This window comes from Medicago sativa, chromosome 8 (assembly GCF_051527215.1).
Source record: "Medicago sativa cultivar Bolivia chromosome 8, Bolivia_mono, whole genome shotgun sequence".
Taxonomy (NCBI): domain Eukaryota; kingdom Viridiplantae; phylum Streptophyta; class Magnoliopsida; order Fabales; family Fabaceae; genus Medicago; species Medicago sativa.
This window is the reverse complement of record NC_140756.1, coordinates 10782477-10807323: the sequence shown is the minus strand read 5'-3', so window position 1 is coordinate 10807323 and position 24847 is coordinate 10782477. Positions and strand designations below refer to the sequence as shown.

Sequence of the window (24847 nt, the reverse complement as noted above, 5' to 3'; positions counted from 1 at the left end):
CAAGTTTGTCAAATGGGGCTTATGTAATGGTTGAATGATTCATCGACATGTTTTTAATCCACCAAATTTGCATTTTAAAGGGAAACTTATCTTGAATCAAATAAGGCCTAGTTGTCCTAAATTTAAAAGTTTATTCTACATGAATTGTATTTTTTATTTAAAAATTCAAACATATTTTAGAAGAAAAATATATTATTTGTTTGTTATCGATTCAAAACTTTCATCTCTGATTTAATGGTGATTATTGTTGTTGAATATTAGAATAAAATATCTCAAATTAATAAACAACATATACAATATTAAATACTAATGAGGATAAAATAGAATAGAGATAACGTAAACTCATCTGTCCTTGAGATCATTGTGAAAACTATTGTTGTGACTCAACCATAAAGACATGCACTATTAATAAACTTTGAAATGGTTTGATAAGCGTAATATACGTTAATCCCCATTGATTTATGGCTTATAAAGCGTTGTTCTTCTCGTGAGAATTGATTGTTTCAGGTCCTTGTAATGAGAAACCAATGCAATCATAATTATAGGGAAAATATGAGTGATATATGTGCTAAAAAGTAGTTTGATACGGACAACACTTGTGTGATATTGTGGTGTTGATCAACCACGATGTGACAAATGATTTTCTTCTCTCTCTTCCATAATGATTTTTTTTTTTTTTTTTGTAAAAGATACAACACCACAATGTCACACAAGTGTGATATATTCGAAAATGACATTTAAAAAGACTTGGAACTAAAATATGTGTAACATGAAAATAAAACAAAATCGACCAAGTCTACTTTAAACATAAATATATAATAGTAACTTTTGGACTGGTATATAACAAAAAGTTATTATTAGTGTTGTATTCTTATTGCAATCGACATAACATCATCTTTCTATTGTACCAAAAAAAAAAAAACATCATCTTTCTACAACTCAAATCGAACCTGTTGAATCAACCACAAAGACCTGCAAAATGAACTAACGGTGAAACAATACGCACAGATCGCATTGGCCATATAAGGATTTTTCATGTAACATGGAATAAGAAATATTATGTAACATGGAACAGGAAGATAAAACCCAAAATGATTGGAAGTGAGAGGGTGGTGTTTAATTTGCGGTATGTGAGAGAGAGTGTATTTATCAGACTCTTGAAGATATTGTTCGTACTCCACAGTGTATAACTCACAGGATAAATATATAGAGTTCTCTGTGCTTGAAAAATATTTTCATATAGTGTGCAACAAACTCCATAGAAATAGGCACATGAAGACTAATTCTTTTGATCAAAGAATGAGTAACCGTTTAACATATAATTTCATGGTCAAAGCCAAACCGAAGTTGAGAATTACAAGGCTTAAATACGAGAAATACTTGCATAGAAGCGCACCTAACACCTCATTTTTGCACACATCCAATAAAAAGATTACAACACACTAAATAAATCAAAATTAATTAAAATTTAAAAACAATAAATAAAAAGTGATTAAAATTTGAAAAACAAGTCAGTTCCTTTCTTCTTTTTCGTGGAAATTTTTCCCTCTCTCTCTCAGAAGAACACGACCACCATGGTCATTACATCGGAGCCTCCGTGATGCCGCCCAATGAATATCAAGCAACCACCGCTCTAGAATCGCGGTTCAGCCACACTTGAAATTGAATGCCGACAACCTTATAAAATAATGCAGATTGCGGAATCGAAACCACCGTCCACAAGGGCATTAAATAACACTGTTTATATTCATATTATTTGGAATCATATTGGAGATAAATTGTCGAAACAAGAAGATGGCATCTACCGTCTAATGAAAACTTGAAATACACGAGATATGTAACACGATGGAGAAAGAACGATGACAGTTTCCAATTTTTCATATTAATTAATTTTTCTAAAAATAATAATAATGATGTGTCACGTTCTTATTTGTTGTTTCTAAAGTCCACCTGTTATGTTCGATCCTAGGCAAGTATTTCTCCTTAAATACAGCACACTTGCAACGTGTTCTTTTTGAAGGACCGTTAAATAAATACTTTTTTTAGAGGCTTTAAATATAAAAAAATGACGGTTTGATGCACTAAAGCTGCCGCATATGCAGATCGGAAAGGGGTCCATGACCGTCCTCTTTGCCTTATTCGGAGGTTTCAAAATGTCGTCAATGACTGTGACCTATTCGACTTTCCTCTCGAGGGTTGGTACCGACTCATCAAAGGAAGCTCGTATTAACATGGCTCGTCACTTCTTCGTGGCAAAACATGTTCCCAAATGTTTCTCTTTAAACTTTAGTTACTCCAATCTCCGATCACACTCCTCTTTTGTTGCAACTTGACCCATTCATTGGAGAATACCGTACCAAAACTTCATGTTTAATAATGCTTGGTTTCTTGAGACAGACCTTAATAATGCTTCACCACCTTCAATTTTTTGTTGAATGATATATCATATCCACTATTTTGATGAAACTCCCCTCCAAATATTTCTACTACCGTGGAAAAAGATTTATTAAAAAGCCAAGGATTATCGAATCAGAAAGGTTTAAGCCCTTAATCATGCACATCGGCAAAAGTTATGGTGCATAAGCCATAACTTATGCACCATGCATAAGTTAATCACAACCATCAGATAATTGGACACGTGTAATGATCCTGTGCTTCTCAACTCATACCCCACAAATTTTTCTCTGTTTTCGCGTCCGACGTCGTTTTCCGGAAACTTTTACAGAAGTTCTCTTCTTGTTGTGTATCCATACTCAGATCTCTGAATATTCTGTCTACGCTTCTTCACCACCATCGCTCCCAATGCAACCACACCTACCGCTGCAATCACTCCAACCGCTATTCCTGCTTTCTTGCCTGAACTCATTCCTCCGCCGGACGATTTTCAGTCTTCGCCGATGTTGGTGTGGCTAATTGCGTTTTTATCCGCCGCTTCGTCCGGAGATGGCGCTGGTGATGGTGTAGGTGAAGGTGAAGGCGAAGAAGAAGGAGAATTATCTAGTGAAGGTGCTGGTGGTGAATCGGAATGAGGAGACGGAGTTAGAGTTGGCGCTGGAGGTGAAGTTGCCAGAGAAGGAGAATTTACCGATGAATTCGTCGCCGGAGTCGGAGTCGGAGCCGGAGAATCTGCGGATGAAGCGATGTTGACTACGAAAGAAAGAAGAAGGAAAACAAGAGAGAATCTTGCAATTGCAACTGAAGAATTCACCGCCATTGATAAGATTGAATTTGAAAATTGAATGGTTGGATCTGAAATTGAGTTGAAAAAAACGGTTACGAATGAAGTTGGATCTGAAAAAATGGTGTTATGTCTTGCTGAGATCGGTTCAGTTCCGGCGAGAGTTGTTGTTCTTCGCGGTAGTTCTGATCCTCTTCTCTTCAACTTGGATCTGGACTTGTGTTAATTGAATGAACGATGGCCGACAGTGTTTGAAGGTTTGATGTAATGGATTGGGAAATGATTCGATGTGAAATCAGTTGGTATAAGCTAGAATTCGGATGTGATGAATTATTGAGAATGTTGTGATGAATTGTGTTGTTTATGATCAATCCGGTTCGGATCTGGTGTTAGCATTACTCACAGAAACCATTTTCACTGCAAAATGGTTTTGGAGTACAACTCACGGAAACCATTTTCACTGCAAAATGGTTTTTGAGTACAACTCACAGAAACCATTTCCACAGCAAAATAGTTTTGAAACCAACTCATATAAACCATACCCATATCAAAACCATTAGACAATTATTTTGGTTTCTCATAGAAGACTATCAAAACCATTAAACCATAATTATGGTTTCAGTAATAATTTCAGTGTATAACATCTTAATCATTATTCAAAACCATCTAACAATAATAATTTCATTAAAAACCATTACACAATTATCTTGGTTTCACATACATGATTATCAAAACCCAAAATTTCTTAAGAATAATTAAATACTTTAAAGAGGAACAAAAACCTAGCAGATAACCTAGCAGATTTTTCTTAAGAATAATTAAATACTTTGAAATCAAATGTTGAATAATCTTTAGATAGGTTGTTTTCAAAGGAAACAGTATACGATAAGGGCTGCTATTGCAAAAGAACTCAGATACATAATCCCATGCACTTGTTATCTTAGGAAATAATATTAGTGTTGAAATAATTTGCACTACAGCATTTGTGAATTTTTTGTTAATGGCATTGTTATTCGATCTTTCTTTTACCGGTGCCATGGATGTAACACTAATCTTAGTTATCCATATTCACATTCATTCAGAGACGTGTTGTTATCACCAAAGCAACATGCACAACAGCTTCAGATGCTAAGAAGAAAAAAGATGAAAGAGTTCAAAGCTACAAGTAAAAAAAACAACGTCATGGGGTGTAGAAAGCAATTTTGTTGGACTAGGTGTTAATGGGCTGGACTTATGCAAGACTTATTAGAATTAAGCTTTCACTTGGGGTGTAGAAAACAATTATGTTGGGTGTAGAAAGCAATTATGCACGGTGCATAAGGATTTCCTTATGCATCACAAGAATCAAACTTTGTTTAAAAAAAAAACAAACAAACTTTGTTTTAAAAAAAAAACTTTAGTTTTCCAAATAGATAACATTAATTAGTTTTATTGAAAAAGATAAAAGTAATTGACAAAGGGTATAATTGACAAATCGTACCTTTAAAACATCAAAAAGACATTTAAATAGGAAAGAAAAATTTACCCTAAAAAGACACTTAAAAAGGAACGGAGGGAGTAATTGGCTAACACTAAGAACAACTCATAAGGAATTGTGCGTAAGTTTTCTCCTTAAATTAAATTTATTCTTATATATTTGTTACATGTATTATTTGTATTTAAAATTAAAATTAAAAATTAAGGGTATTTTTGGAAAGAAAAGTCCAACCCAAAAGTGTGCTGAAATGGGTAGTTTTCTTTATATATATAGTATAGATAACCACACCCTCATTATGCTAACAAATGATCGGAGACAAAAATTCTATCTAACCAGCTCAAGCACTTTTTATTTGTTTGAACCCAAGTAAACTTTCTTGCTAAAAGGGGTATTTATTTTGCTTATTTTATTTTGCCTTATGGCCAAAACTTCCTCCCACAAATTCCTTTTCTCCCTAGTGTTGCAAGGAGCGTAAATATGGACTATAACACTTTTTTTTCTTCTTCTTTTGGGATCCTCTCCCCAACACCATACTCAAATAACTATTCCCTTGAAAGGAGTCAATTAACACCCCTTTCCAGCTATTCAACATAGATAAAATTTTGCCACTTCTATGAACCGTCGCAGCAAACGCCCAATCAAAATCATCTCCCACCATAATCTAGCACACATATTTTTTTTATCAAGCACCTCCATTTTCACTTCTTGTAAGGCTAAAAACTCCAATTTATGACTTCTAATAAGCTCCCTAAATTTCGCACGTTTTATTCTTTTTTTTTTGGTAAAGTAATTTAGTGGTTAAAGATTTACCCCTTAAAAGTAAATACGTCGAGTCCGGGTTTTCCATGTTTTTATTCTAACCTCATACCTCTTATGTCCCAAGAGCTAAGAATCATTGATTCACTTTATCTTCCCCTAAAACTTCCTCAATATCCTTCGAGTCCTCCAAATCATCAAGCAATAATTACTGCTACAACAACTAACAAAGGTGAATATAAGGTTCCATTGTACAATAATTTTAGAGATAACTATTTTTGAGATAAAACGTCTGTGAAAATTGAAGGCCAGAAGAGAACACTCCATAAAGGTGACGTTTAACATGGGGAAATTGTGATCTTTCCCCATTTTAGGTCAATTTAATATGAGCCTTTGATTTAATACTAACAAAATACTAATGGAAAGGATTGTTCTAAAACTTTACCTGAAACTTGGATGAATTTTAATAATAAAATATTAATATAATTTTTTTTAAAACTGTACCAAGTCACCTCACGTAAATATATTTATATATTTGGAACGAATAAAAAACTATGTTATTTATATTTCTCAACAAAAAAAAATATGTTATTTGTTTTCCAAAACCAGATTTAAATAATATTTTTTTTTACTTTCATGAAAAAAAACTCAACTTTTTTTTTATACATATAGACACACACGCTTTCTATATTTTATAGTTCAACTGATAAATTATTTAAAATTGTTAGATTGAATGCTGTAACATGTTCGAACTCCGACTCTTTTACTTATGTTTATTAATTAGTATATAATGATTAATGTCGTTTTTATTTTGGTTACAGAAGCTAAAATGATTATTGTCGTTTCGTTTATTTATAAAAAATAAACGAAATTAGGATGTTAGCATATTTTTATAGAAAATTAGCATATTTTTATAGAAAAAAATTTAGAGTTTGAATCAGGACCTCAAAGTCCTAGGCATGTCTCTTAACATATTTCTCACTTAACAAAATCTGAGAGACAATATATTTCCATATTTCTCACTTAACAACGTTATGACCGAAAGGTGTATTTTTTTTATGAAATATAAGAAAAGAGTTACATGGGCCAATAAAGCTTGTAACCCGAATCACTGTTACGTAGTGCAACTTCTCCTATTTTTTGGTTCACAAGGGTTGCAGTTATTCGTTATTCTTCACTCACTCATCGCTTTGTTCCGCTGTCTCTAGCTACTTTGCTCAAGGTCTTTTCATTCCATTTCAATTCTACTTCATTCATAATAATTTTCTTGCCTTTAACCACTCTCTTCTGTGAATTGAGGCTTAGGGTTTACAACTTAGGGTTTTTTTTTTTTTTTTATAGATATTTTTAGAAATTGAGTGTGTTTTGATGAAAGTAAATCCTCAATCATACTAGGCCTTGTTTGGATAAACAACTTATTTGTAGTTTATAGGACAAACGTGATAAGCGCTTGTGTATAGACTTACATAAACTATTTCTATAGCAATATAAAATAAAGTTTAATTGTTTTTTATATGTTGTAAGCTGCTTTCACAAGTTTCTCAAAACAATCTCACAAAACTTATGTTAGTAGATAAGCTAAATCGTAAGTCGATCCAACTGGACATTAAATCAAATTATCGTTGAATTAAATTTGTCTTTCTATTGGTTTAAAGAATTTTGTTATTTCCTATAGTTGTGCTCTCTGTTGGAACTTAAAAGAAGTTGCCAACAATGGCAAATTAAATGGGTAAACTCAAACCACCTTCTTTTTCTCAAATTTACTCCAATCTCCTATCACACTCCTCTTTCGTTTCTTATTTGATCAAAACATTAACATTAATAAACAGAAGTTGCTAAGAAGCAAGAAGTAGAGAGCACAGAGGAAGAGCCTCATGTGATGATCAACCCCTTTCTAGCTAAGAAGAAAAGAGTAGACAGTAAGTTTTACGCGATGCTTTAATGTTGTATTAATATGTTCTTTGTATTTAAATTAGTTTGGGTTAACATGCACTTCATCCACCTGTTATGATTCAGATTTTGATGTCAAGACACAATTCATTTTGCTTTTCATGTTTTATGAAAATTTAGGCTCTTGATTGAGTGCTAATATGCACATAAGCTGGTTATGTTTATCTTGCTATTGTTGCCAAACTTGGTTAATTGAGCCATTTCATTCTCTATTTTTTTCTATGTTGTTTCGTTTGTCTTCTATTTTGGTTGTCGCAGCGAATGGGTAAGTTTGTTGATCAATGTTGTAGTCTTGTATTAATATGTTGTTTCAACAAACAAAAAAGTCGGTCTTCTATTTTCTTGTTTGTCTTTTCTTTTTCTTTATTTAACTTTATCCTATCGTTTCTTATTTGATTAAAACATTAAACAGAATTCGCTAAGAAGCGCTGTCTAAAAAAGAAAAATAACAAAGTTGCTAAGAAGCAAAAAGTAGGGAACACAGAGGGAGATCCTTATGCGACGATCAAAAACCCATTTCTTCCTAAGAAGCAAAAAGTACAAAGTAAGTTTTACTCAATGCTTTAATGTTGTAGTATTAACATGTTCTCTGCAGTTATATTAATTTGGGTTAACATGCACTTCATCCATCTGTTATGATCTAGATTTTGATTTTAAAATCATGTGAAGACACAATTCTTTTTGCTTTCTTGTTTTATGAGCTAGTTATGTTTATCTTACCATTGTTGCCAAACTTGATTAATTGAGCCATTTCGTTTTGTCTGTCTTCTATTTTGGCTGCCGTGCCTTGTCTTTTTAAGCATTCATCCATATTAAAATAATCTAACTCTTTTGTTTCTTATCTGATCAAAACATTAAGCAGAAACTGCTGAGAAGTGCCGATCAAAAAAAAAGAAAAGTGAAGTTCCTTCCCGTTAAGTTTTATGACAAACCATTCCCTAAGGTAAGTTTTTTCTATAAGTCTCAACAAAGTTTATCGTGCTTTTAGCAAATGCCCTAAACACAAGTTTCACAAATTTAGTTTCTTTATGCATATATGAATTATTTAATATCATTCTCTAAACCAACAGGTGCCTCTCAGGATAGATTGGGATGCTGTCTCTGATGCAAGACGCAAAGGGATTAATTTGTTAGGGGAAATTATATCGAAATTTAAGATTCAGAGGGCCCGAGAGTTAGAGGAATGGAAAGAAAAGAAGAGGGCCCGAGAGGAAGAGGAAAAGAAAGAAAAGAAGAGAGGAAGAGGAAAAGAAAGAAAAGAAGAGCCGTAAGCATTGTTATTAATATAGGAGCAGTTACTTACTGAAGTACTTTCAATTATAGGTTGGAATCATGTGTGTTAGTGAGTTGTTATGTTATGCGTAGCTTATGTTGTTGTCCAGAGAAATGCATCGTCTCATGCTGTAGAAAGACAATACATTCTGCATATCTTTTGTAATATGAACTAGATTATGATTTGCATCTCCAATTATTCTGATCTTCTTGAACCCATTGGTGTTGGTCTGCAATATATATCAACAATATCAAGATAGTCATGTTTACACAATGAGGCTCTATAGTGGCAGAACATGTTGTATTCCTTCATTAATTTTTAGATGCCATGCACTCTAGTAGAAGCTTGAGAGATATTTGGCGATGATCTTTCAAAACTTGAAAAATATCTGGATGTTGAGATAAAAAATTAGGTGTTCATTTTCTCCTATTTAAATTGTTCTTTAAACTTCTAATATTTCTCACAACCACCCAAAGATTACATAAATATTCTCAAAAACAATTAACTGTCATTTTGGGAAACTTTTTAAATCAATTATACTGATTTGAAAAGTTATTGAACCGCTCTCAAACATACCGAATGACACATAACTGCTGTTGGAGAGTCGAACTGTAAGTGCGGTTCGGAAAAGCTTTTGAGAAATTTGAGAAACCTAAAGAGAAATTTCCTTTTCGGAAAAAACATTTACATTGATTATCATTATTATTGACCAAATTATCATTATTATTGTTCAAAAGTATCGAGATCAAAAATTAAGTGTTTTTTATTTATTTTTTGGAAAGAAACATTTACATTAAATATTTTTATTATTATTTTTTTACAAGAAAACTTATATTCATTCAATCGAGTGGCATCAAATTGAAGGTCATAACTGCATCAATACAAGAAGACGATGTTTCTTCAATCCAAACAACATCAAAAGAAATAGAGATTACATATTTTGTTAAATAGTGAGCAGCTTGATAAGCTTCTATTCTAACATGGGAAGAAATAATATTATTTAAATTGTGCCGAATATTTTGGCACTCAACAACAATTGCACCTAAGTAACTTATTAATGTCCAAAGTATCACCCGTTTTTTCTTAATCGGCGAATTTTATTAACATGGTCAATGATATACTGCTACTAGATTACCGACCCGTGCGCCGCACGGGTCTTATGAGCTAAAATCATTTCATAATGTATTTTGTTTTGATGGTGTAGTTATAATGTAAATTTGAAAAATACTCAATACCTAATGAATGTATCAATAATGTTTTGGTGGTGTAGTTATAATGTAAATTTGAAAAATACTTAATACCTAATGAATGTATCAATAATCAAGGATTATTTTTATTATTTTTAGGTATCAAAATTGAACTTTCAATAATTGTAGTTCATATTTAAGTACATAAATATAAGAAATAATTATTCCTTTTCATGAAGGTCTACGAAAATATATAATTTACATAAAAAATTGAGGAGTGCTAATAACACACTTTTCAACACACTCATGCGGGTTCGATAAAATATTTTCTAATACAATTTGAGGAGTTGCAATTTTTCTTTGTCCAATTTTTCTCTTAATTTTTTACTTTCATATTATTATAACATTCATGCACAATGAATTATAGTAGCAGGAACTATTTTGACTTAAAATCATTGTTTTCGTGTTTTTTTTAGTGCCATTGTGTTGTTGTTGTTAAATGTTGTAGTAGGCACGATGAATGATATATTATTATCTATGATAGTCTTGAATGCCTATGATAGTTAATAATGTAACCCACAAAAATCTTTCATAACTATCCATTGTTAGAAAAACGAATTAACAACGGTGTAGCATAAAAAATTGTATTTCTATATCCCATTCATTCTCCATAAAGGCTAAGGCAAAGGCATTGTGCATGATATGAAGTTAAGGACCATAAGAAGAATTGAGCTGTTACGCAAGAAGAATTAAGGGTTGTCTGTGTAATTTACTACGGTTTAGGTTTTTTTTAGAGAAACAAGGTTTAGCGTTTGCTATATATAGTCGAGTTTGCATGGAAATTAGGGTATTCTGTTTGTAAACGTATTAAATAAGTGTACACCCACTTGTCAAAAAAAAGCCTACAGAAACAATAGATATATACAAACGATGACACAACATGATATGAATGAAAAGCTCATCACTGAGGAGAAATATTAGGGATTACCGCATTTTAGAGGGAATTTGTTAGGTTAAGTTGGTGCGCTGCATTCTAGATGGAATTTGTTAAGTTAAACTAGACTCTTGACCCGTGCTACCGCACGGGTCTTTCCAAGAAGAAGTTAAACGAATAAGTCGCAACAATGTAAACATATATAGTTTAATAGAAGTCATATAAAAATTAAAAAATAAAATGAATTGAAAATTGATTTCATCGGTTATGGCCATTATTTGATGGTGAAATGTTAAAAATTTAAAATTACAAAACAGGTTGACACTATTAAAAATTATAAAAGAAATTAATAGAGATAAATGTTACAATAAAAATAAAAATCTTCATAACATTTGAATCTTACCAAAACATCTATTTACTTTTAGCAGATCCAAAAACATACTCCCCCCGGTCACATTTATAAGCAAAAATGCACTTTTTAGGTTCATTGAATAAATAATGAATTTGGTCTATATATTGACCAAATACATTAAGTATTGAATTAATCTAAAAAGTGATTTTTTGCTTATAAATGTGACCGGATGGAGTAATTTATTAAGCTTATTTGTTTGCTTTTTGATAACAAAAGTTAGGAAAATATTTTTTTTTAAAAGGAAAATTAACACACATGTTAGCATGATCTCGAAAATCAAAATAAGTAGAACTATAACTAATAATTAAGACCCGTTAACTATAAAAAACCACATATTTTACTGATATTAACTAAAATTTGAAGTAAAATTGGTGATGTCCTTTTTTCAGTTTACAATAGGATCTCTTTAAACAACCATTTATAGGTGGTATGGTACCCATGTACTTTTTTGGATGATGACTAAACCGATTGTTAGAGATTCCACATTGAGGCTTAAAGTCAATTATATAATCCAGAAGAATAATTATTTATATATAAGTTTAAATATATGTATTAAGTTTAGAGATATATACAAAGAATTTCCCATTTTTTACCATTAAACAATAGAATTTTCCATTTCAGAATCTCAACAATAATAATGTGGAGTGGCTTAAACTTTCTATTTTTTGGTCATTGCTACTATCTTTCTTCCATTGAGAATCATGCTATGAGTATCCTATTTCTTTTCTCTTTCTGAAAAGCTTTTTGGTTACATTCTCTTTATGAAATGCTACAATATGAATCTGTCAATGTGAAAGAAAAAAAATTAATACCAGTAAAAAAGAAACAGCTTTAACTTGTAAGAAACAACAACACAATGATACATGTACACATCTCATATTCCCTAACACTTATTCAACACCCTATTTTATCTTTATGATCAAAAGTTTATGCATAAAAAAAACAACAAAAGATTCATATTCATCCAATAAAACACACTTAAGCTTTTTTTGCAAAAAAAAAAAAAAGATTCATATATTTCAAATGAGGATTAGTGCTATTACATATAGTTTTTGGCTCCCCAATTCCATTATATTGGGGAAAAAATGTTGTGGAATATACAAAGAACTTAGATATCAAGGACTAAAGCTAATATTATTTCAAAAATAAAAAGGACTAAAACTAATATGCAAAATGGAGTTATATATGCCCTTCTCAATGTCAGAGTCATGAGTGATCACTCTATTTATAGGTTGATGGGATAAATTAAAGGTGAAGTCCTATTTATAATTTTATATAGTTCAGATGGCTTCAAATAACACAATATACCCAACTTTTTGTCTCTGCATCAAAAGGCTCTGAAGTATTATCCTCCTTATCAATCATTGTTGAAGAATTTTTTTTGGTAAAAATCCCCAAAAAGATTATTAAACTGTTTCTAATCAAACCCATAAAACAAAAAAAAAATGAAAATGAAAGATGATTCAACTTACATAATTTGTAGAGGAGGGAATTTGGATGAATATTAAAGACAATACACACTTGAATCTGCAATAGTGAGGAGGGACAACATCAATGTAATTGTAGCCCAAACCATGTTGTCGATGAAGAACAGTCCTAAAACTCACTATTCCAAAGCAAATTAAGAAAACAATTTGTACTTCGAACGAATCAATAATCCATTTTAGCCATTCAGATACACATTAAGAAAAAGGTCAACAATTGAAGATAAACCAACTATCCTCAAAAGAAAAGGAATTGCACATGAATGAAAATGATGAGAGAAAATTACCTCAACGACAAAATATTCAAGACGACGGCGAGGTAAACAGGAGGAGCGACGCTGGTACAACCTTAAGAAACTGAGTGATACAGAAAACAGGAAATTAAAGATCATCCTTGCTGCTCCTTGAGTAGGCCTTCTAGCGCCCTGCATAAAAAGAGAATAACAAATTGTTACCACATTGATTCAAGTCCAGCACAGGAAAAAAAACGACACTGTTGCATTCTTACATCCCTAACATGAAACTGAATGCAAATCCTTTTGTATTGAAGTCGTAATTCATTCACAATTTTGTCAAAATCAGTGACTGGATTTAGATTCAAAGGAGCTGCACAAAAAAACACCAAGCAACTGATTAGAACCAAATATATTCAATGAAACATGATTAGATTGATTAGAACAGAAATTGTATGGAAATCCATTAAGATTAACTGTACCACAAAGGTATGTGCACGCCACTATTTATACCGGACTCATAGACAAAATGAATTTGAATCATGGTGACATGTGTACACAATGAATTGGGGAGTTGGAGAGACTTCTCGTGGAATACAAATTCACTTGCTGCATGGAGAGATATGGAAGGCCACGTTAAATGTTTAATGGATCAGTGGGTAGTTGGCAGGAATGACCGAAATTAATGCAAGAAAATTTTGTTAATTTTGTTAATAAAGGTTGGAGCGATCTGTATTGTCAAAAAAATAGGAGTGGATATGCAACAGATAAATGGGAGTGGAATTTGTTAAGAAGGACTGTAGCGACAGATAAGAGTGGATATGCAATAGATTTGTTGTTTTTATTGTTAATAATATTTTGTTAATAGGAGTGGATAGGAACAATTTGTTAATAGGAGTGATTTTTTTTTTTATGTTTATCTGTTTAGTAGGAAACGATTAGGAACAATACGATTTTTGGCTTGCAAAAAAATAGGGTTAATAGGGTTAAACAAATCGGAATTAAGCTTTAGGGTTAAAACAGTAAATTTCAGCAATAGGGTTTAGGTTAAAATTAGAGCTAAAATAAGCTTTCGGGTTAACTTTTATAGATAAATAGATTAGGGTATAAAATATTTGCTTCATAAAAAAAAAGGCAGGAGGATAGGAATAAAATTGGTGCGATGCATTTTTTTAGATGGAATTTTTTATGTTAAATAGATAAATAGATTAGGGTATAAAATATTTGCTTCATAAAAAAAAAAGGCAGGAGGATAGGAATAAAATTGGTGCGATGCTTTTTTTTAGATGGAATTTTTTATGTTAAATAATTGCAAACCTAAAAGTGTAGAAAATATTTGCTTAAAAAAAAAGAAGGATAGGAATAAAAAAAAAGAAGGATAGGAATTCAAAAAAAATAATAATAAGGATTCGGCCGGCCAAAAGGAGGATAGGAATAAAAAAAAAAGGAGGATAGGAATTAAAAAAAAAATAAGGATTCGAAAAAAAAGGAGGATAGGAATAAAAAAAAAAAGGAGGATAGGAATTCAAAAAAAAATAATAAGGATTCGGATGGCCAAAATTATAGCAAACTTGATAACAAAATTCGGCTGGCATTAATTAAGTAAGATGATCAATGGCTAAAATTGAATGGCGCCTAAATGTGCAAGATCCAATGGCTCAGAAAAGTGGAGGGAGAAATGGGGGGAAAATATTAGGGTTAGAAATAGCTTTAGGGGTTAAGCTTTATTATATAAGATTGTTGCTAACCTAATGCAGCATTTTAGAGGGAAATTATTAGGTTAAGTTGCTGCAGACCTAATAAAATTAATAAATAAGGATAAGGATATATTTCAAAAATTCTTTTGAAAACCTATAATGGATTTGAAAGTGGCTTAAAATTTGTATTTGTTTTTCAAAAGTGGCTTAAAATTTATAAAAAAATTTCCAAACCTTTTATTGAAAAAAATGTGTCACTATGTTGTAATGTCAATCCATCAACTTTTTTATTTTTTAGCATGGTTAATGTTACCCACATTTTTTTTAGATAGACGAAATGACAAAGTCATTATAAAATCACACACGGAGGTTTTTTTTTAGATAGACGAAATGACAAAGTCATTATAAGACGTAGATAGACGAAATGACAGAAATGACAAAGTCATTATAAAATCACACACGGAGGTACCGAGGTTCGAACCCCGATCATGATGCCCGACCTAACAATCTTGGTATTTTGCCGGTTGAACTAAGACTTATGGACATTGTTACCCACCTTTTATTAATAGGTAAACAAGAATTTCCCTTTTTCTAAGATCAACTTCTTTGGAGAAACGAAATCCCACTTGGTATGCTTTCTTGTCCCAATGTATTTCTAGCTCTTAGAAAATTTCACCATTGGCTAATAACAATATTATCATGACTAATGTTATTATATATTTGTCCGATTTTTTATGATAATCACTCATCTCATCTCATATCGCTCGCTCGAGGTTCTTCTCCCCCTTCAAGGTATTTTTTTTCCTTTCAATTCTAGTTAATAATTCAATATGTTCTGTGTGCTTGGAATTATTGGAATATTCTCGGATTGTAGATTAGGTTTAGGGTTTAAAACCTTTTAATTAGGGTTTTTTCTTTCTTTTTCTTCTAGATATTTTCTGAAATTGAGTGTCTTGTGATGCAAGTTTAAACTAATCATCAGTTGTTTTTCTTTTTCAGTTCTAGTTCAGGGTTAATTCTTCAATCTGTTCCCATATTTTGTGGGATTAGGTAGGGTAGGGTTTGAATTAGGGCATTTTTCGTTAGAGATTTTGTTAAAATAATTTCTCAATCACACAAATTATTATTTGTCCCTATTTTCAGCTTTTAAGAATTGTTCTTTCATCAGAAGAGAAGAGTCTAAGTTGCCACGTTCAGTTCTTCTCTCTCTCTCTCTCTCTCTCTCTCTCTCTCTCTCAAGAATGGACATTGGGAAAAAATACCAATTACGCTGTGCACTCCGCCACGATGATGAAGTTCGCGGAATTACCATCTGCGGCAACAACGGCAGAATAGTCACCTCAACGCTTGACAAATCGATTAGGCTTTGGATTCCGCTTGAACAAAGTTTTTGGAGGTCACACAAGCCTATATCATGGATTCCACCGAACCCTGAACAAAGTTTTTGGAGGTCACACAAGCCTATATCATGGATTCCACCGAACCCTACTTTGCAAAGCGGTGGTGTTTCTGGTATGATGCATCAAGTTGCGGAGGAGCTAAACGTAGTGAGCGTACTGTCCCCCAACCCGTTCAGTACTGGGAATATGGATGACCGGACTGTTTACCCCTCCGGTTCGACCAGCCTGTCCGGAGTTGCTAAGAAGAAAAAAGTAGAGAGCAAACCTTGCGTGTTCACCGACACGTTTATTGCTGAGAAGCCAGACATGGAAAATGTTACTGAGGAGCAAGTGTAGAGTTTGATTGCTTCTTGTGATTACCAACCCGGTTATTGCTTAGAAGCAAGATTTGGAAAGTTTTACTCTCAACGTGTAATGTTGTATTAACACCTAGTTGAATTAATTTGCACTTTATCCATTTGTCATAATTTAAATTTTCTTGGATATTTTCTTTAGAGCCATGTGAAGATACAGTTCTTTTTTCTTTCCTGTTTTATGATTGTAGTTAAACCTAAGAATTGTTCTTTCATATTAATTGTAGTCTCTCTTGGAATTTAAAGAAACTTTGCCAGCAGCAGCCGAATCTCACAAGCGCAAATGGGTAAGTTTGTTGATCAATGCTGCAGTCTTGTATTAAAATGTTGCCCTTTATTTGGCAGTGGCTCCTTTTCTTTTTCTTTATTTAACTTTCAGCCATATTAAAACAACCTCACCCTTTTGTTTCTTATTTGATCAAAACATTAAACAGAATTCGCAAAGAAACGCCGTTCAAAAAACAAAAATAACAAGGTTGCTAAGAAGCAAAAAATAGGTAACACAAAGGGAGAGCCTCATCTGACCATCAAAAACCCTATTCTTCCTAAGAAGTATAAGCAAAGTAAGTTTTACTTAATGCTTTAATGTTGTAGTATTAGTATGTTCTTTGCTGTTCATCCATCTGTTATGATTTAGATTTTGACTTTAAAACCATGCGAAGAGACAATATTTTTTTGCTTTCCCGTTTTATGAAAATTCAAGCTCTTGATCGAGTGTTAAAATGCACATAAGCTGGTTATGTTTATCTTGCTATTGTTGCCAGACTTGGTTAATTGAGCCTTTTCATTCTCTATTATTTTCTATGCTGTTTTATTTTGCCTTTTTTCTTTTCCATATTAAAATAATCTCACCTTTTTTTTTCTTTATTATTTGATCAAAATATTAAACAGAATTTGCTAAGACGTGCCTTTCAAAAGACAAAAAAATAATGTTGGAGTACGTTCCAATGGATTACAATAGATGTAAAAAGGCAAGTATTTCCAGAAGTCGCAACAAAGTTTACGGGCTTTTAGCATTGCTTTTTATACAGGTTTCACAAATTTAGTTGTTTTATGCATGTATGAATTCTTTTATATCAATCTCTAAACTTGCAGTCGAGTCGTTTTGATATGGATCATTATCTAGCTGTCCTTGAAGAACGTCGCAAGGCTGCTGTCCTTGAAGAACGTCGCAAGGCTATTGAGAAGGCTTTACAGGAGGACAAGGAAAAGTTGGAGGTCGATATTGATAGGGCCAATGCTACTGATATGGAAGAAGAATGAGAGGGCCGAGAGGAAGAGAAAGAAGACCAGTAAGCGTAGTTATTAATATTGGAGCAGTTACTAAAGTACTTTCAGTTATAGGTTGGAATCATGTATTAGTGGGTTCTTTTGTTATGTGTAGCTTGTCGTTGGCCAGAGAAATGCATTGTCTCTGGTATATACAGACAAAACTTTCTGCATGTTTTCTTTAATCCTTTGTAATATGAACTAAATTATGATTTGCATCCCTAATTATTCTGATCTTCTCGAACCCATCGCCATCGGTCTACAGTATATATCTACAATATAAAGTTCGGATTGATGATATTTAAAAATTTTAGCTCCACACACATCAACTTAAGTATATAAGTTGATCCACTTCATCACTTCCTGTAACAAAAACCAGAAACCAATCATACCCAATATAATTACAACCACACCTATAAACCTTAAAAATTTGTAGATTTTTTAATTTATAACAGCTTAATACAAAGAGATCAAATGTTTGTTGACTTGCGACAAGGATAACATGGAATACATTAGTAGGTGCTACAATCGATAAATATAATCTTGAAGACATTTTTGGAATTCATCCATTACCAAGTTTGTCTATTAAAGGCTGATCAACAAAATCATTCGATTTCAATATTAAAAAAAAAAAAAACGTTGATTCAAGATTCAAGTCTTAACCTTGTAATACTTGTCTGAAATGTTTGATAACACAATAACAATTCCAATATTATAGCTCTAGTTTTTAAGCAATCCCCTTATATCTATAGCAGGGCAAGAATTTCTATAAAATCAGCTACAATACAACAGTGTATAGCCAAGATACTATATGAATGCCCTATAGATAATGAAAACTGAATATACCAAGCATAACTGATCAGTACAAATAATTGCATGATTATTACAAAAGTCAATAGCAACAGCAACAACAACCTATGATAATACGAATAGTGGTCCCATCCCATACTTTTCAACTACCTGATATGGAACAGTGAATAGTGGCAGAAATAAATTGATCAAAATCAAAAGAAAACCTTGAACCTTTCCTAGTCACAATTTGATGCTGAATGAGTAGTGGCAGAACTCCATTGACATAATGGTTTGAGATGAACCCAGCACATTCCTGTCCAGTTTTGCTGCAAAATATCCATATCATCAAGTTCAAAAAAGTGAATTTCAATAGATAATCTAATTTTTTTGTGTCTCTCCAAGATATCCATCGACTTTGAATCCGATGCATATGAAATTATAGATAACCCATCGGCCTTTCTTAAAGGGAGGAATTTGGTGGATGTGTTGGTGGTCAATGATTTGGTGGATTATGCTAGAAAAGTATCTTGGCTATAATCATAAATTCATAACAATAATCACGGCAAATTGTATTTCTATGTCCATAGTCAAAAACCAAATTATTTTTCAAGGGGTCAGGTCATGTAATGTAAGGGATCGAAGTCCTCCTGTGTCCAAAATCAACTATAGCAATCTCTCAAACCATTTCCTTCCTTTTCATTTTCCTCTCATTATTTTGAGTCTGTTTGGATTGACTTTGAGCTTATCTACTAGTATGATAACTTATGAGACTATTTGTAAGAACTTATATGACATATCTATAAGCAATTTTTAATGTGTTTCTACAGCTCTGTAGGATAGCTTATGAAAACAACTTATTGTATATGAAGACAATTTGACATTTTTTTATCCTTTGGTTACAAAATAGTTTATACATGTGGATATGTTGGAAGATAAAGTCTTAAATTCAAATTTTAATACTTTTTTAAAACAAAGTAAGAAATCGCAAATCTGGAACTCAAGTTTGTGACAGGCGTAGTAGGCGAAAAGTACTTACGGAAGAAGGGCGAACTCCACCGAGTACAGTGTTTAAAGAAAGTTTTCCTACCAGGAACACATAACAAACTAAAAGCATTACAATCCAACCGCAAAAGTTTGCAAATCAAATCATGAAGAAACATACCTTAATACTTTCGCTTATGATAAAGAAGTATATTGACATGTACTTTTGCAATGGAACTTGATACTGTCTTATGTTTTGGATCATTTTCTTCACCTATACCAATAGGCAGTAATAAAAAATACAACTTGATATAGTGTGGCTCATAGTCATACACAATCAAAAGAGGTGCGTTGAGTTGAGGGGAATCAAAAGTGTAAGTTGATTTCGAAAACATAGTAACGATGACGGATATTGCAAAAACCCTATCCATGATCCCACTCATGCCAACTTCTTTCTCAGCGGACTTCAAACATATCGCGTCCAAAACAATCCCTTCAGTTTCCAAGGTTGAAATCAAACATGTCCTCGAATCTTTCTAAAGTTCGAACGTTGAACAAGAATTATTGATTAAGAGAAAGATAAAAGCAAAAGCACCGAAAGTCAAAGTACCAAGTGAAACCCACCTTAAACTTCCACGTCTTTGACATGTCCTTAAAAAACCGGTTTTTGAGGTGAGGAGTGCCCCACTTATAAACACATGTTCAAACCATATTTTATTCGATGCGAGACTCTTTAACAGAGATTATGAACCAGAATTTCTTGAGAAATAACTTTGGAAAAGAAGACTACACAAGTTGTGTGCATCCCTCTCTTTCTCAATGAAGGCTAGTCCTTTATTGTAATGTTGGATCTCTCCACAAAGTATATCCACTTAAAAACCAAAAACAATTCATCACAAAAAGAAATTACATAATCATCTTATTGTAATGTTGGATCTCTCCACAAAGTATATCCACTTAAAAACCAAAAACAATTCATCACAAAGAGAAATTACATAATCATCTAAGAGAAAATTAAATCACCAATTTAGTCTTTTGGAATCACTCAATTTGTTCAATAAAATTAACAAAATTTTAGAATAATCTCCACCAAAATCACATTTAGACTAAGTTAACAATCTCAAAAGGATTAATATAATCAACCACTATGAAACACCAGCACAAATACATTCACTAGACACTCACATATAGACACCTGAAATGTCTTCAATCTGAAGTATCAACACTACGTAGACCAACGATAGAGAAAAATGAAAATGTGACATTTATTATAAAACAGAAAGTATAAAGCAAACTCGTGTGAGTTAACAAGTCGCTTTCACCCAAATAAAACAAGTTGACATGAAAACTTGGGTCTCACAACCTTGGACAATGTGTAAAATATATACACCCTCCGGTCACTATTATAAGCAAAAATTCGCATTTGAGATTCATTCAGTTAATGATGTATATAGTCTTTATTATAGACCACATACATCATTTAATGAATGAACCTAAAATGTTGATTTTTGCTTATAATAGTGACCGGAGGGTGTAGTATACTACCTTTGTTTCTAAATACAAGACCCTCTTTAGTTTTCCTTTTGCCCCTTTTTTACAACATTTCTCTCAAATTTTCAATTGCATTAATTATGTACTTATCAACATACCCCTATATATGTTTCATATTCTTTGAAAATATGTAATAAATACATTGATAAAAATAAACGTATTCTCTCTCTTAAATGATAAATGTGTAAAAACAATATATCAATTGTTAAAAAAAATTATATCGAATTTGGCTTCTCTCCGTTGAAAATTCTCTGAAAGTTTTCTCCATCTTCAATCTTCACCATTAAAATAAAACAATCACTTTTCTTTGAAATTTAATTCTCACTTTTTCTCTCATATTTGATGATTGAGATTGCATTTGAGAAAACTCGAGAGAATTTCTAATCCTATTGAATGCAACGCTTCATAGATTTGATTGGACTGCATTATGAAATCCAAAATCAGACAGGGAGTGTTTACAGACACAAGTTCTATAATGTTTGGTATAATTTAACCGAACACTCGAAATTAAGGATGAATTAGTGTAAGATTTAATAATAAATTTTATCTTTATGCAAGTGTGCATGTTATAAGAAAGGGTAATGTTAACTAGTGCCCCCGGGCCACTGGTTAAGAGAGCAAATGTAGTAAGTATTGCATTGAAATATGTGTTGTCAACTTCTCGAAAGCATAAAAAGTATTATTTTCATTTTAAAATTTCCTTTTTTAGGTTCCTTAACCAGTGCCCCGGGGGCACCGGTTAACATGACCCTATAAGAAATTATAAGTGTTGTATGTAAAATGAAATTAATTCTAGGTTTTTAGATTTAATTTGGTTATGTGTTTGTAATCAACATGCTTGATCCACCTATTAACTATATGTTGGTTATGACAATTTTATAATTATGGTGATTGTTGATTTAAAAATGTTAATATCATATATGTTGTTGTTAATACATGTTTGCTGTTTTATTATGCATGGTTGTAATAAAGTGTAAAAGTTTGTTATTAAATGTTTTAATAACAAAAGTAAAAGGATTTAAAATGTATGTTAACGACTAAAAAGTCATGAATTTGTGATAGTTGGTTAAACTATTAAGAATACATATAAGACATAGTTATGCGAGTAATATTCAAAATTATAAAAATACAATAAAATCTTGCAATTATTTGACGAAATGATTGACAAAAATATGTTGTCTTACGATATTGTACGACTTTTCTGTTTTGGATTTCAATGGTCGTAAAGCTTCATAGATTTGATTGGAATGCATTGTTTCTTTGTTATTAAATAACTATAAGTGAACCAATGGATTTTTTTAAATCAAAAGCTGTGATTTCAAATGATTGCAACTCTTGGTGAAATGTTGTTTTCTCATATTTGAAGTGGTGTATCGTGTTATAAATACATGATATGTAACCATCAGAATGAACACAAATTTGGCAAGATAAAATCTTTCTCTCTCAATTTCTTATTCTAAAACATCATCATTTTCTCTAATGCTTGAGTGAAGTGTAGGAAGCATTCTTCTGTAAACTATTATTGAAAGATACGCTTAGTGTGCATGTGCAAATCACATTAATAAAACCAATAGTATAGTGAAAGGGATTCGCAGTTCATACCATTTGCACCCAATATATACTTATTGGTGGGGGCAAATCGAACATAAAGGTTAGTGTGGAAACACACACTTTGGTTTTTTCTCTGATCAAGTGTTGCAGCCTCTCCCCAAATACAAGATAATCTACAAAAACATGCTACAAGTCTACTATACATCCTAAAGACCATAAGCATAATTGCAAATAAACACATGTAGCAAGAATTAAATAAGAATTAAATAATCATCACCATAACATAATCATGAGTCAAATAATATTAATAAAAACAAAATCACACCAGGTTCTACATCACAATACATGCATGTCAATCAGACATCAAACTAACCAAAAAATTCTAATCTTCTTCTACTTTGCCCAAACTACTATTTATGATAAGGTTCGATTGCTCGAAATCATCAAACAATCTCCCATCAGCAATTCACCCAGAACCTATAAAGTTCATTCAACATGATCATCAAGAGAAAACTTAATCATCATTTTTGTCTTTTGGAATCACTCAATTTGATCCACAAAATTAAAAATAATCTCCATGAAAATTACATTTAGACTAATTGAACATTTACTAATACAATAGGTGTTAGTTAAGTTGAAAGGAGTTACAGACCCAACAGGACACTGAAATGATACATTGAGACAATACATACACTAGAGACACGCACACAACTACATTCTTTTGCAAAATATGCCACAAACAACTAGTCTAACATGATTTCCTTCGACTTTGCCACAATAAGGCTACCATCAAACAATCTCCCAGACAATCAAACAAGTACAAAATACAAACACTAGAGACACAACATAAATGCATAAGTTTTCACAGCATATGCCACAAACAACAATTCTAACATAATTTCCTTCTACTTTGCCATAATAAGACCACTTTCAAACAATCTCCCAGAAACAATTCGTCAGAGACCTAGTTTAAAATTGCTTGTGCTCCAGAACAAAACAATATGAGTCTTTGAAAGATCCTTCCCCTTTCTCTTTTTTGCATTATTCTCAATCTTTCAGATCAACTTCCAGTTGGTAACTCTAGTGTTTTTCTTTTTAAGAACCTTTAGACACTTTACAAAGAAAGAAATGACTACTTTTTTTCTTTTTGTTTTTGTTTCTATAAGCCTTAGATATAAGCCCAGAGGTTTTGCAAACAATGATCTTCTTTTAATATTATCAATACTACCCCATCTTTTTGTATCATGATCCCACGTGGATGAGATAAATTGAACTTGAACATGCCTCCACTTTTGCAAGAGCATCAGTGTGAAGGAGCATTCAACGTGAACCTTTTCCATATGTGTCTAAGATTTGAACGTGCAGTATAATATTGAGTCAATTTGTTTACTTACGACACGATTTAAAAATAATCAAACTGGATCCAAATTATAATGTTACTTTATTAATACAAAAAGAAAGGTCAGAGCATTCTTTTTTAACATAAATTTAGAGCATTTGATTAAACAATAGATTTTAATAAATATGTCATTCATTGAAATTGTTTGAATATCATTGTAATACTAGTAACAATGCATTCAATTTCAACAAAAATAACGATAAAAAAGAAAACAACTTTAAATGGTTTTAATAACCCTAACTCAAAGGTTGAGCACTTGAAAACCGTAAAACACATAGATTGTTACTCTTTTCTTCTTATCTTTTTATTTCTGTTTCTATAAACCCATAGAGGTTTCGTAAACAATGTCCTCTTTTTATATTATCAATACAACAATTTTTTTTTAATTGGTAATGAGGTTGACATGACCATATCAAAACCTCACGTAGATAAGATAGATTGAACTTGACATTTGTTTTTTAACAAAGATTGAACTTGAACAAGCTTCCACTTCTGCAAGAATCTAGCATCAATGTGAAGGAGCATTCAATATGAATCTTTTCCATAAGTGTTGTAAGATTCGGACGTACAATATAATATCGAGTCAATTTTTTTACGACATGTTTTAGAAATAATCGAATTGGATCCAAATTACAATGTTATAATATAAAAATCCAGAGCGATAAAATTGAATGAATCTGACATTCAGTGAAATTCCTTACATATCAATATAATAATAATACATTGAATAAAAGTAAGGCTAAAAAAACAACGATAAATGGTTTTGATAACCATAACTCAAAGGTTACATATCATGAATATAAGATATATTAGATTACTTATTTAAACTCGTTAATATGAAATAAATTTTTAAGTATGCTCGTATGTCAATAGACAAATATTTCTTATTTTACTTCACTATAATTTTGTATGTAACTGGATTAAAAAATTTATTTTGTAGGTGATGAAAAATTTCTAGTAGAAAACTGAA

The 24847-nt window shown here is 31.9% G+C and overlaps 2 protein-coding genes and 1 long non-coding RNA gene across 6 annotated transcripts; 1 reads left to right on the top strand and 2 right to left on the bottom strand.

Annotated features, from left to right (window-relative positions):
- Positions 1-2666: 2666 nt before the first annotated feature.
- Positions 2667-2903, bottom strand: LOC146896871 (uncharacterized). The gene has a single exon (XM_085735574.1). The coding sequence runs from the start codon at positions 2864-2866 to the stop codon at positions 2720-2722; it is 147 nt and encodes a 48-aa protein (XP_085591700.1). The 5' UTR covers positions 2867-2903; the 3' UTR covers positions 2667-2719.
- An 8831-nt stretch (positions 2904-11734) lies between these two features.
- On the bottom strand, positions 11735-13684 carry LOC146896870 (uncharacterized). Of its 4 annotated transcripts, none has more exons than XR_015022340.1 (3): positions 12939-13684; positions 12640-12773; positions 11735-11949 (listed from the first exon to the last, which is right to left on the bottom strand). It is a non-coding gene; the product is annotated as an uncharacterized LOC146896870 (long non-coding RNA). The 4 variants fall into 4 exon arrangements; XR_015022338.1 differs by having other exon boundaries at positions 12640-13076; positions 13160-13684; XR_015022339.1 differs by having other exon boundaries at positions 12640-13257; positions 13367-13684.
- Positions 13685-16602: 2918 nt separating this feature from the next.
- On the top strand, positions 16603-17847 carry LOC146896869 (uncharacterized). The gene is made up of 4 exons (XM_085736268.1): positions 16603-16621; positions 16769-16897; positions 17226-17305; positions 17430-17847. Exons 1-4 carry the CDS (start codon positions 16618-16620, stop codon positions 17595-17597), a joined length of 381 nt encoding a protein of 126 aa, XP_085592394.1. The 5' UTR covers positions 16603-16617; the 3' UTR covers positions 17598-17847.
- Positions 17848-24847: the final 7000 nt, after the last annotated feature.

Bases quoted from the DNA above. Each gene is read 5' to 3' on its own strand.
- LOC146896869 (XM_085736268.1), top strand. The intron at 16,898-17,225 runs GTAAGTTTTACT...AATATTAAACAG, and splicing joins TCCTAAGAAGTATAAGCAAA to AATTTGCTAAGACGTGCCTT. The intron at 17,306-17,429 runs GCAAGTATTTCC...CTAAACTTGCAG, and splicing joins ATTACAATAGATGTAAAAAG to TCGAGTCGTTTTGATATGGA.
- LOC146896871 (XM_085735574.1), bottom strand. From the start codon at position 2,866: ATGAGTTCAGGCAAGAAAGCAGGAATAGCGGTTGGAGTGATTGCAGCG.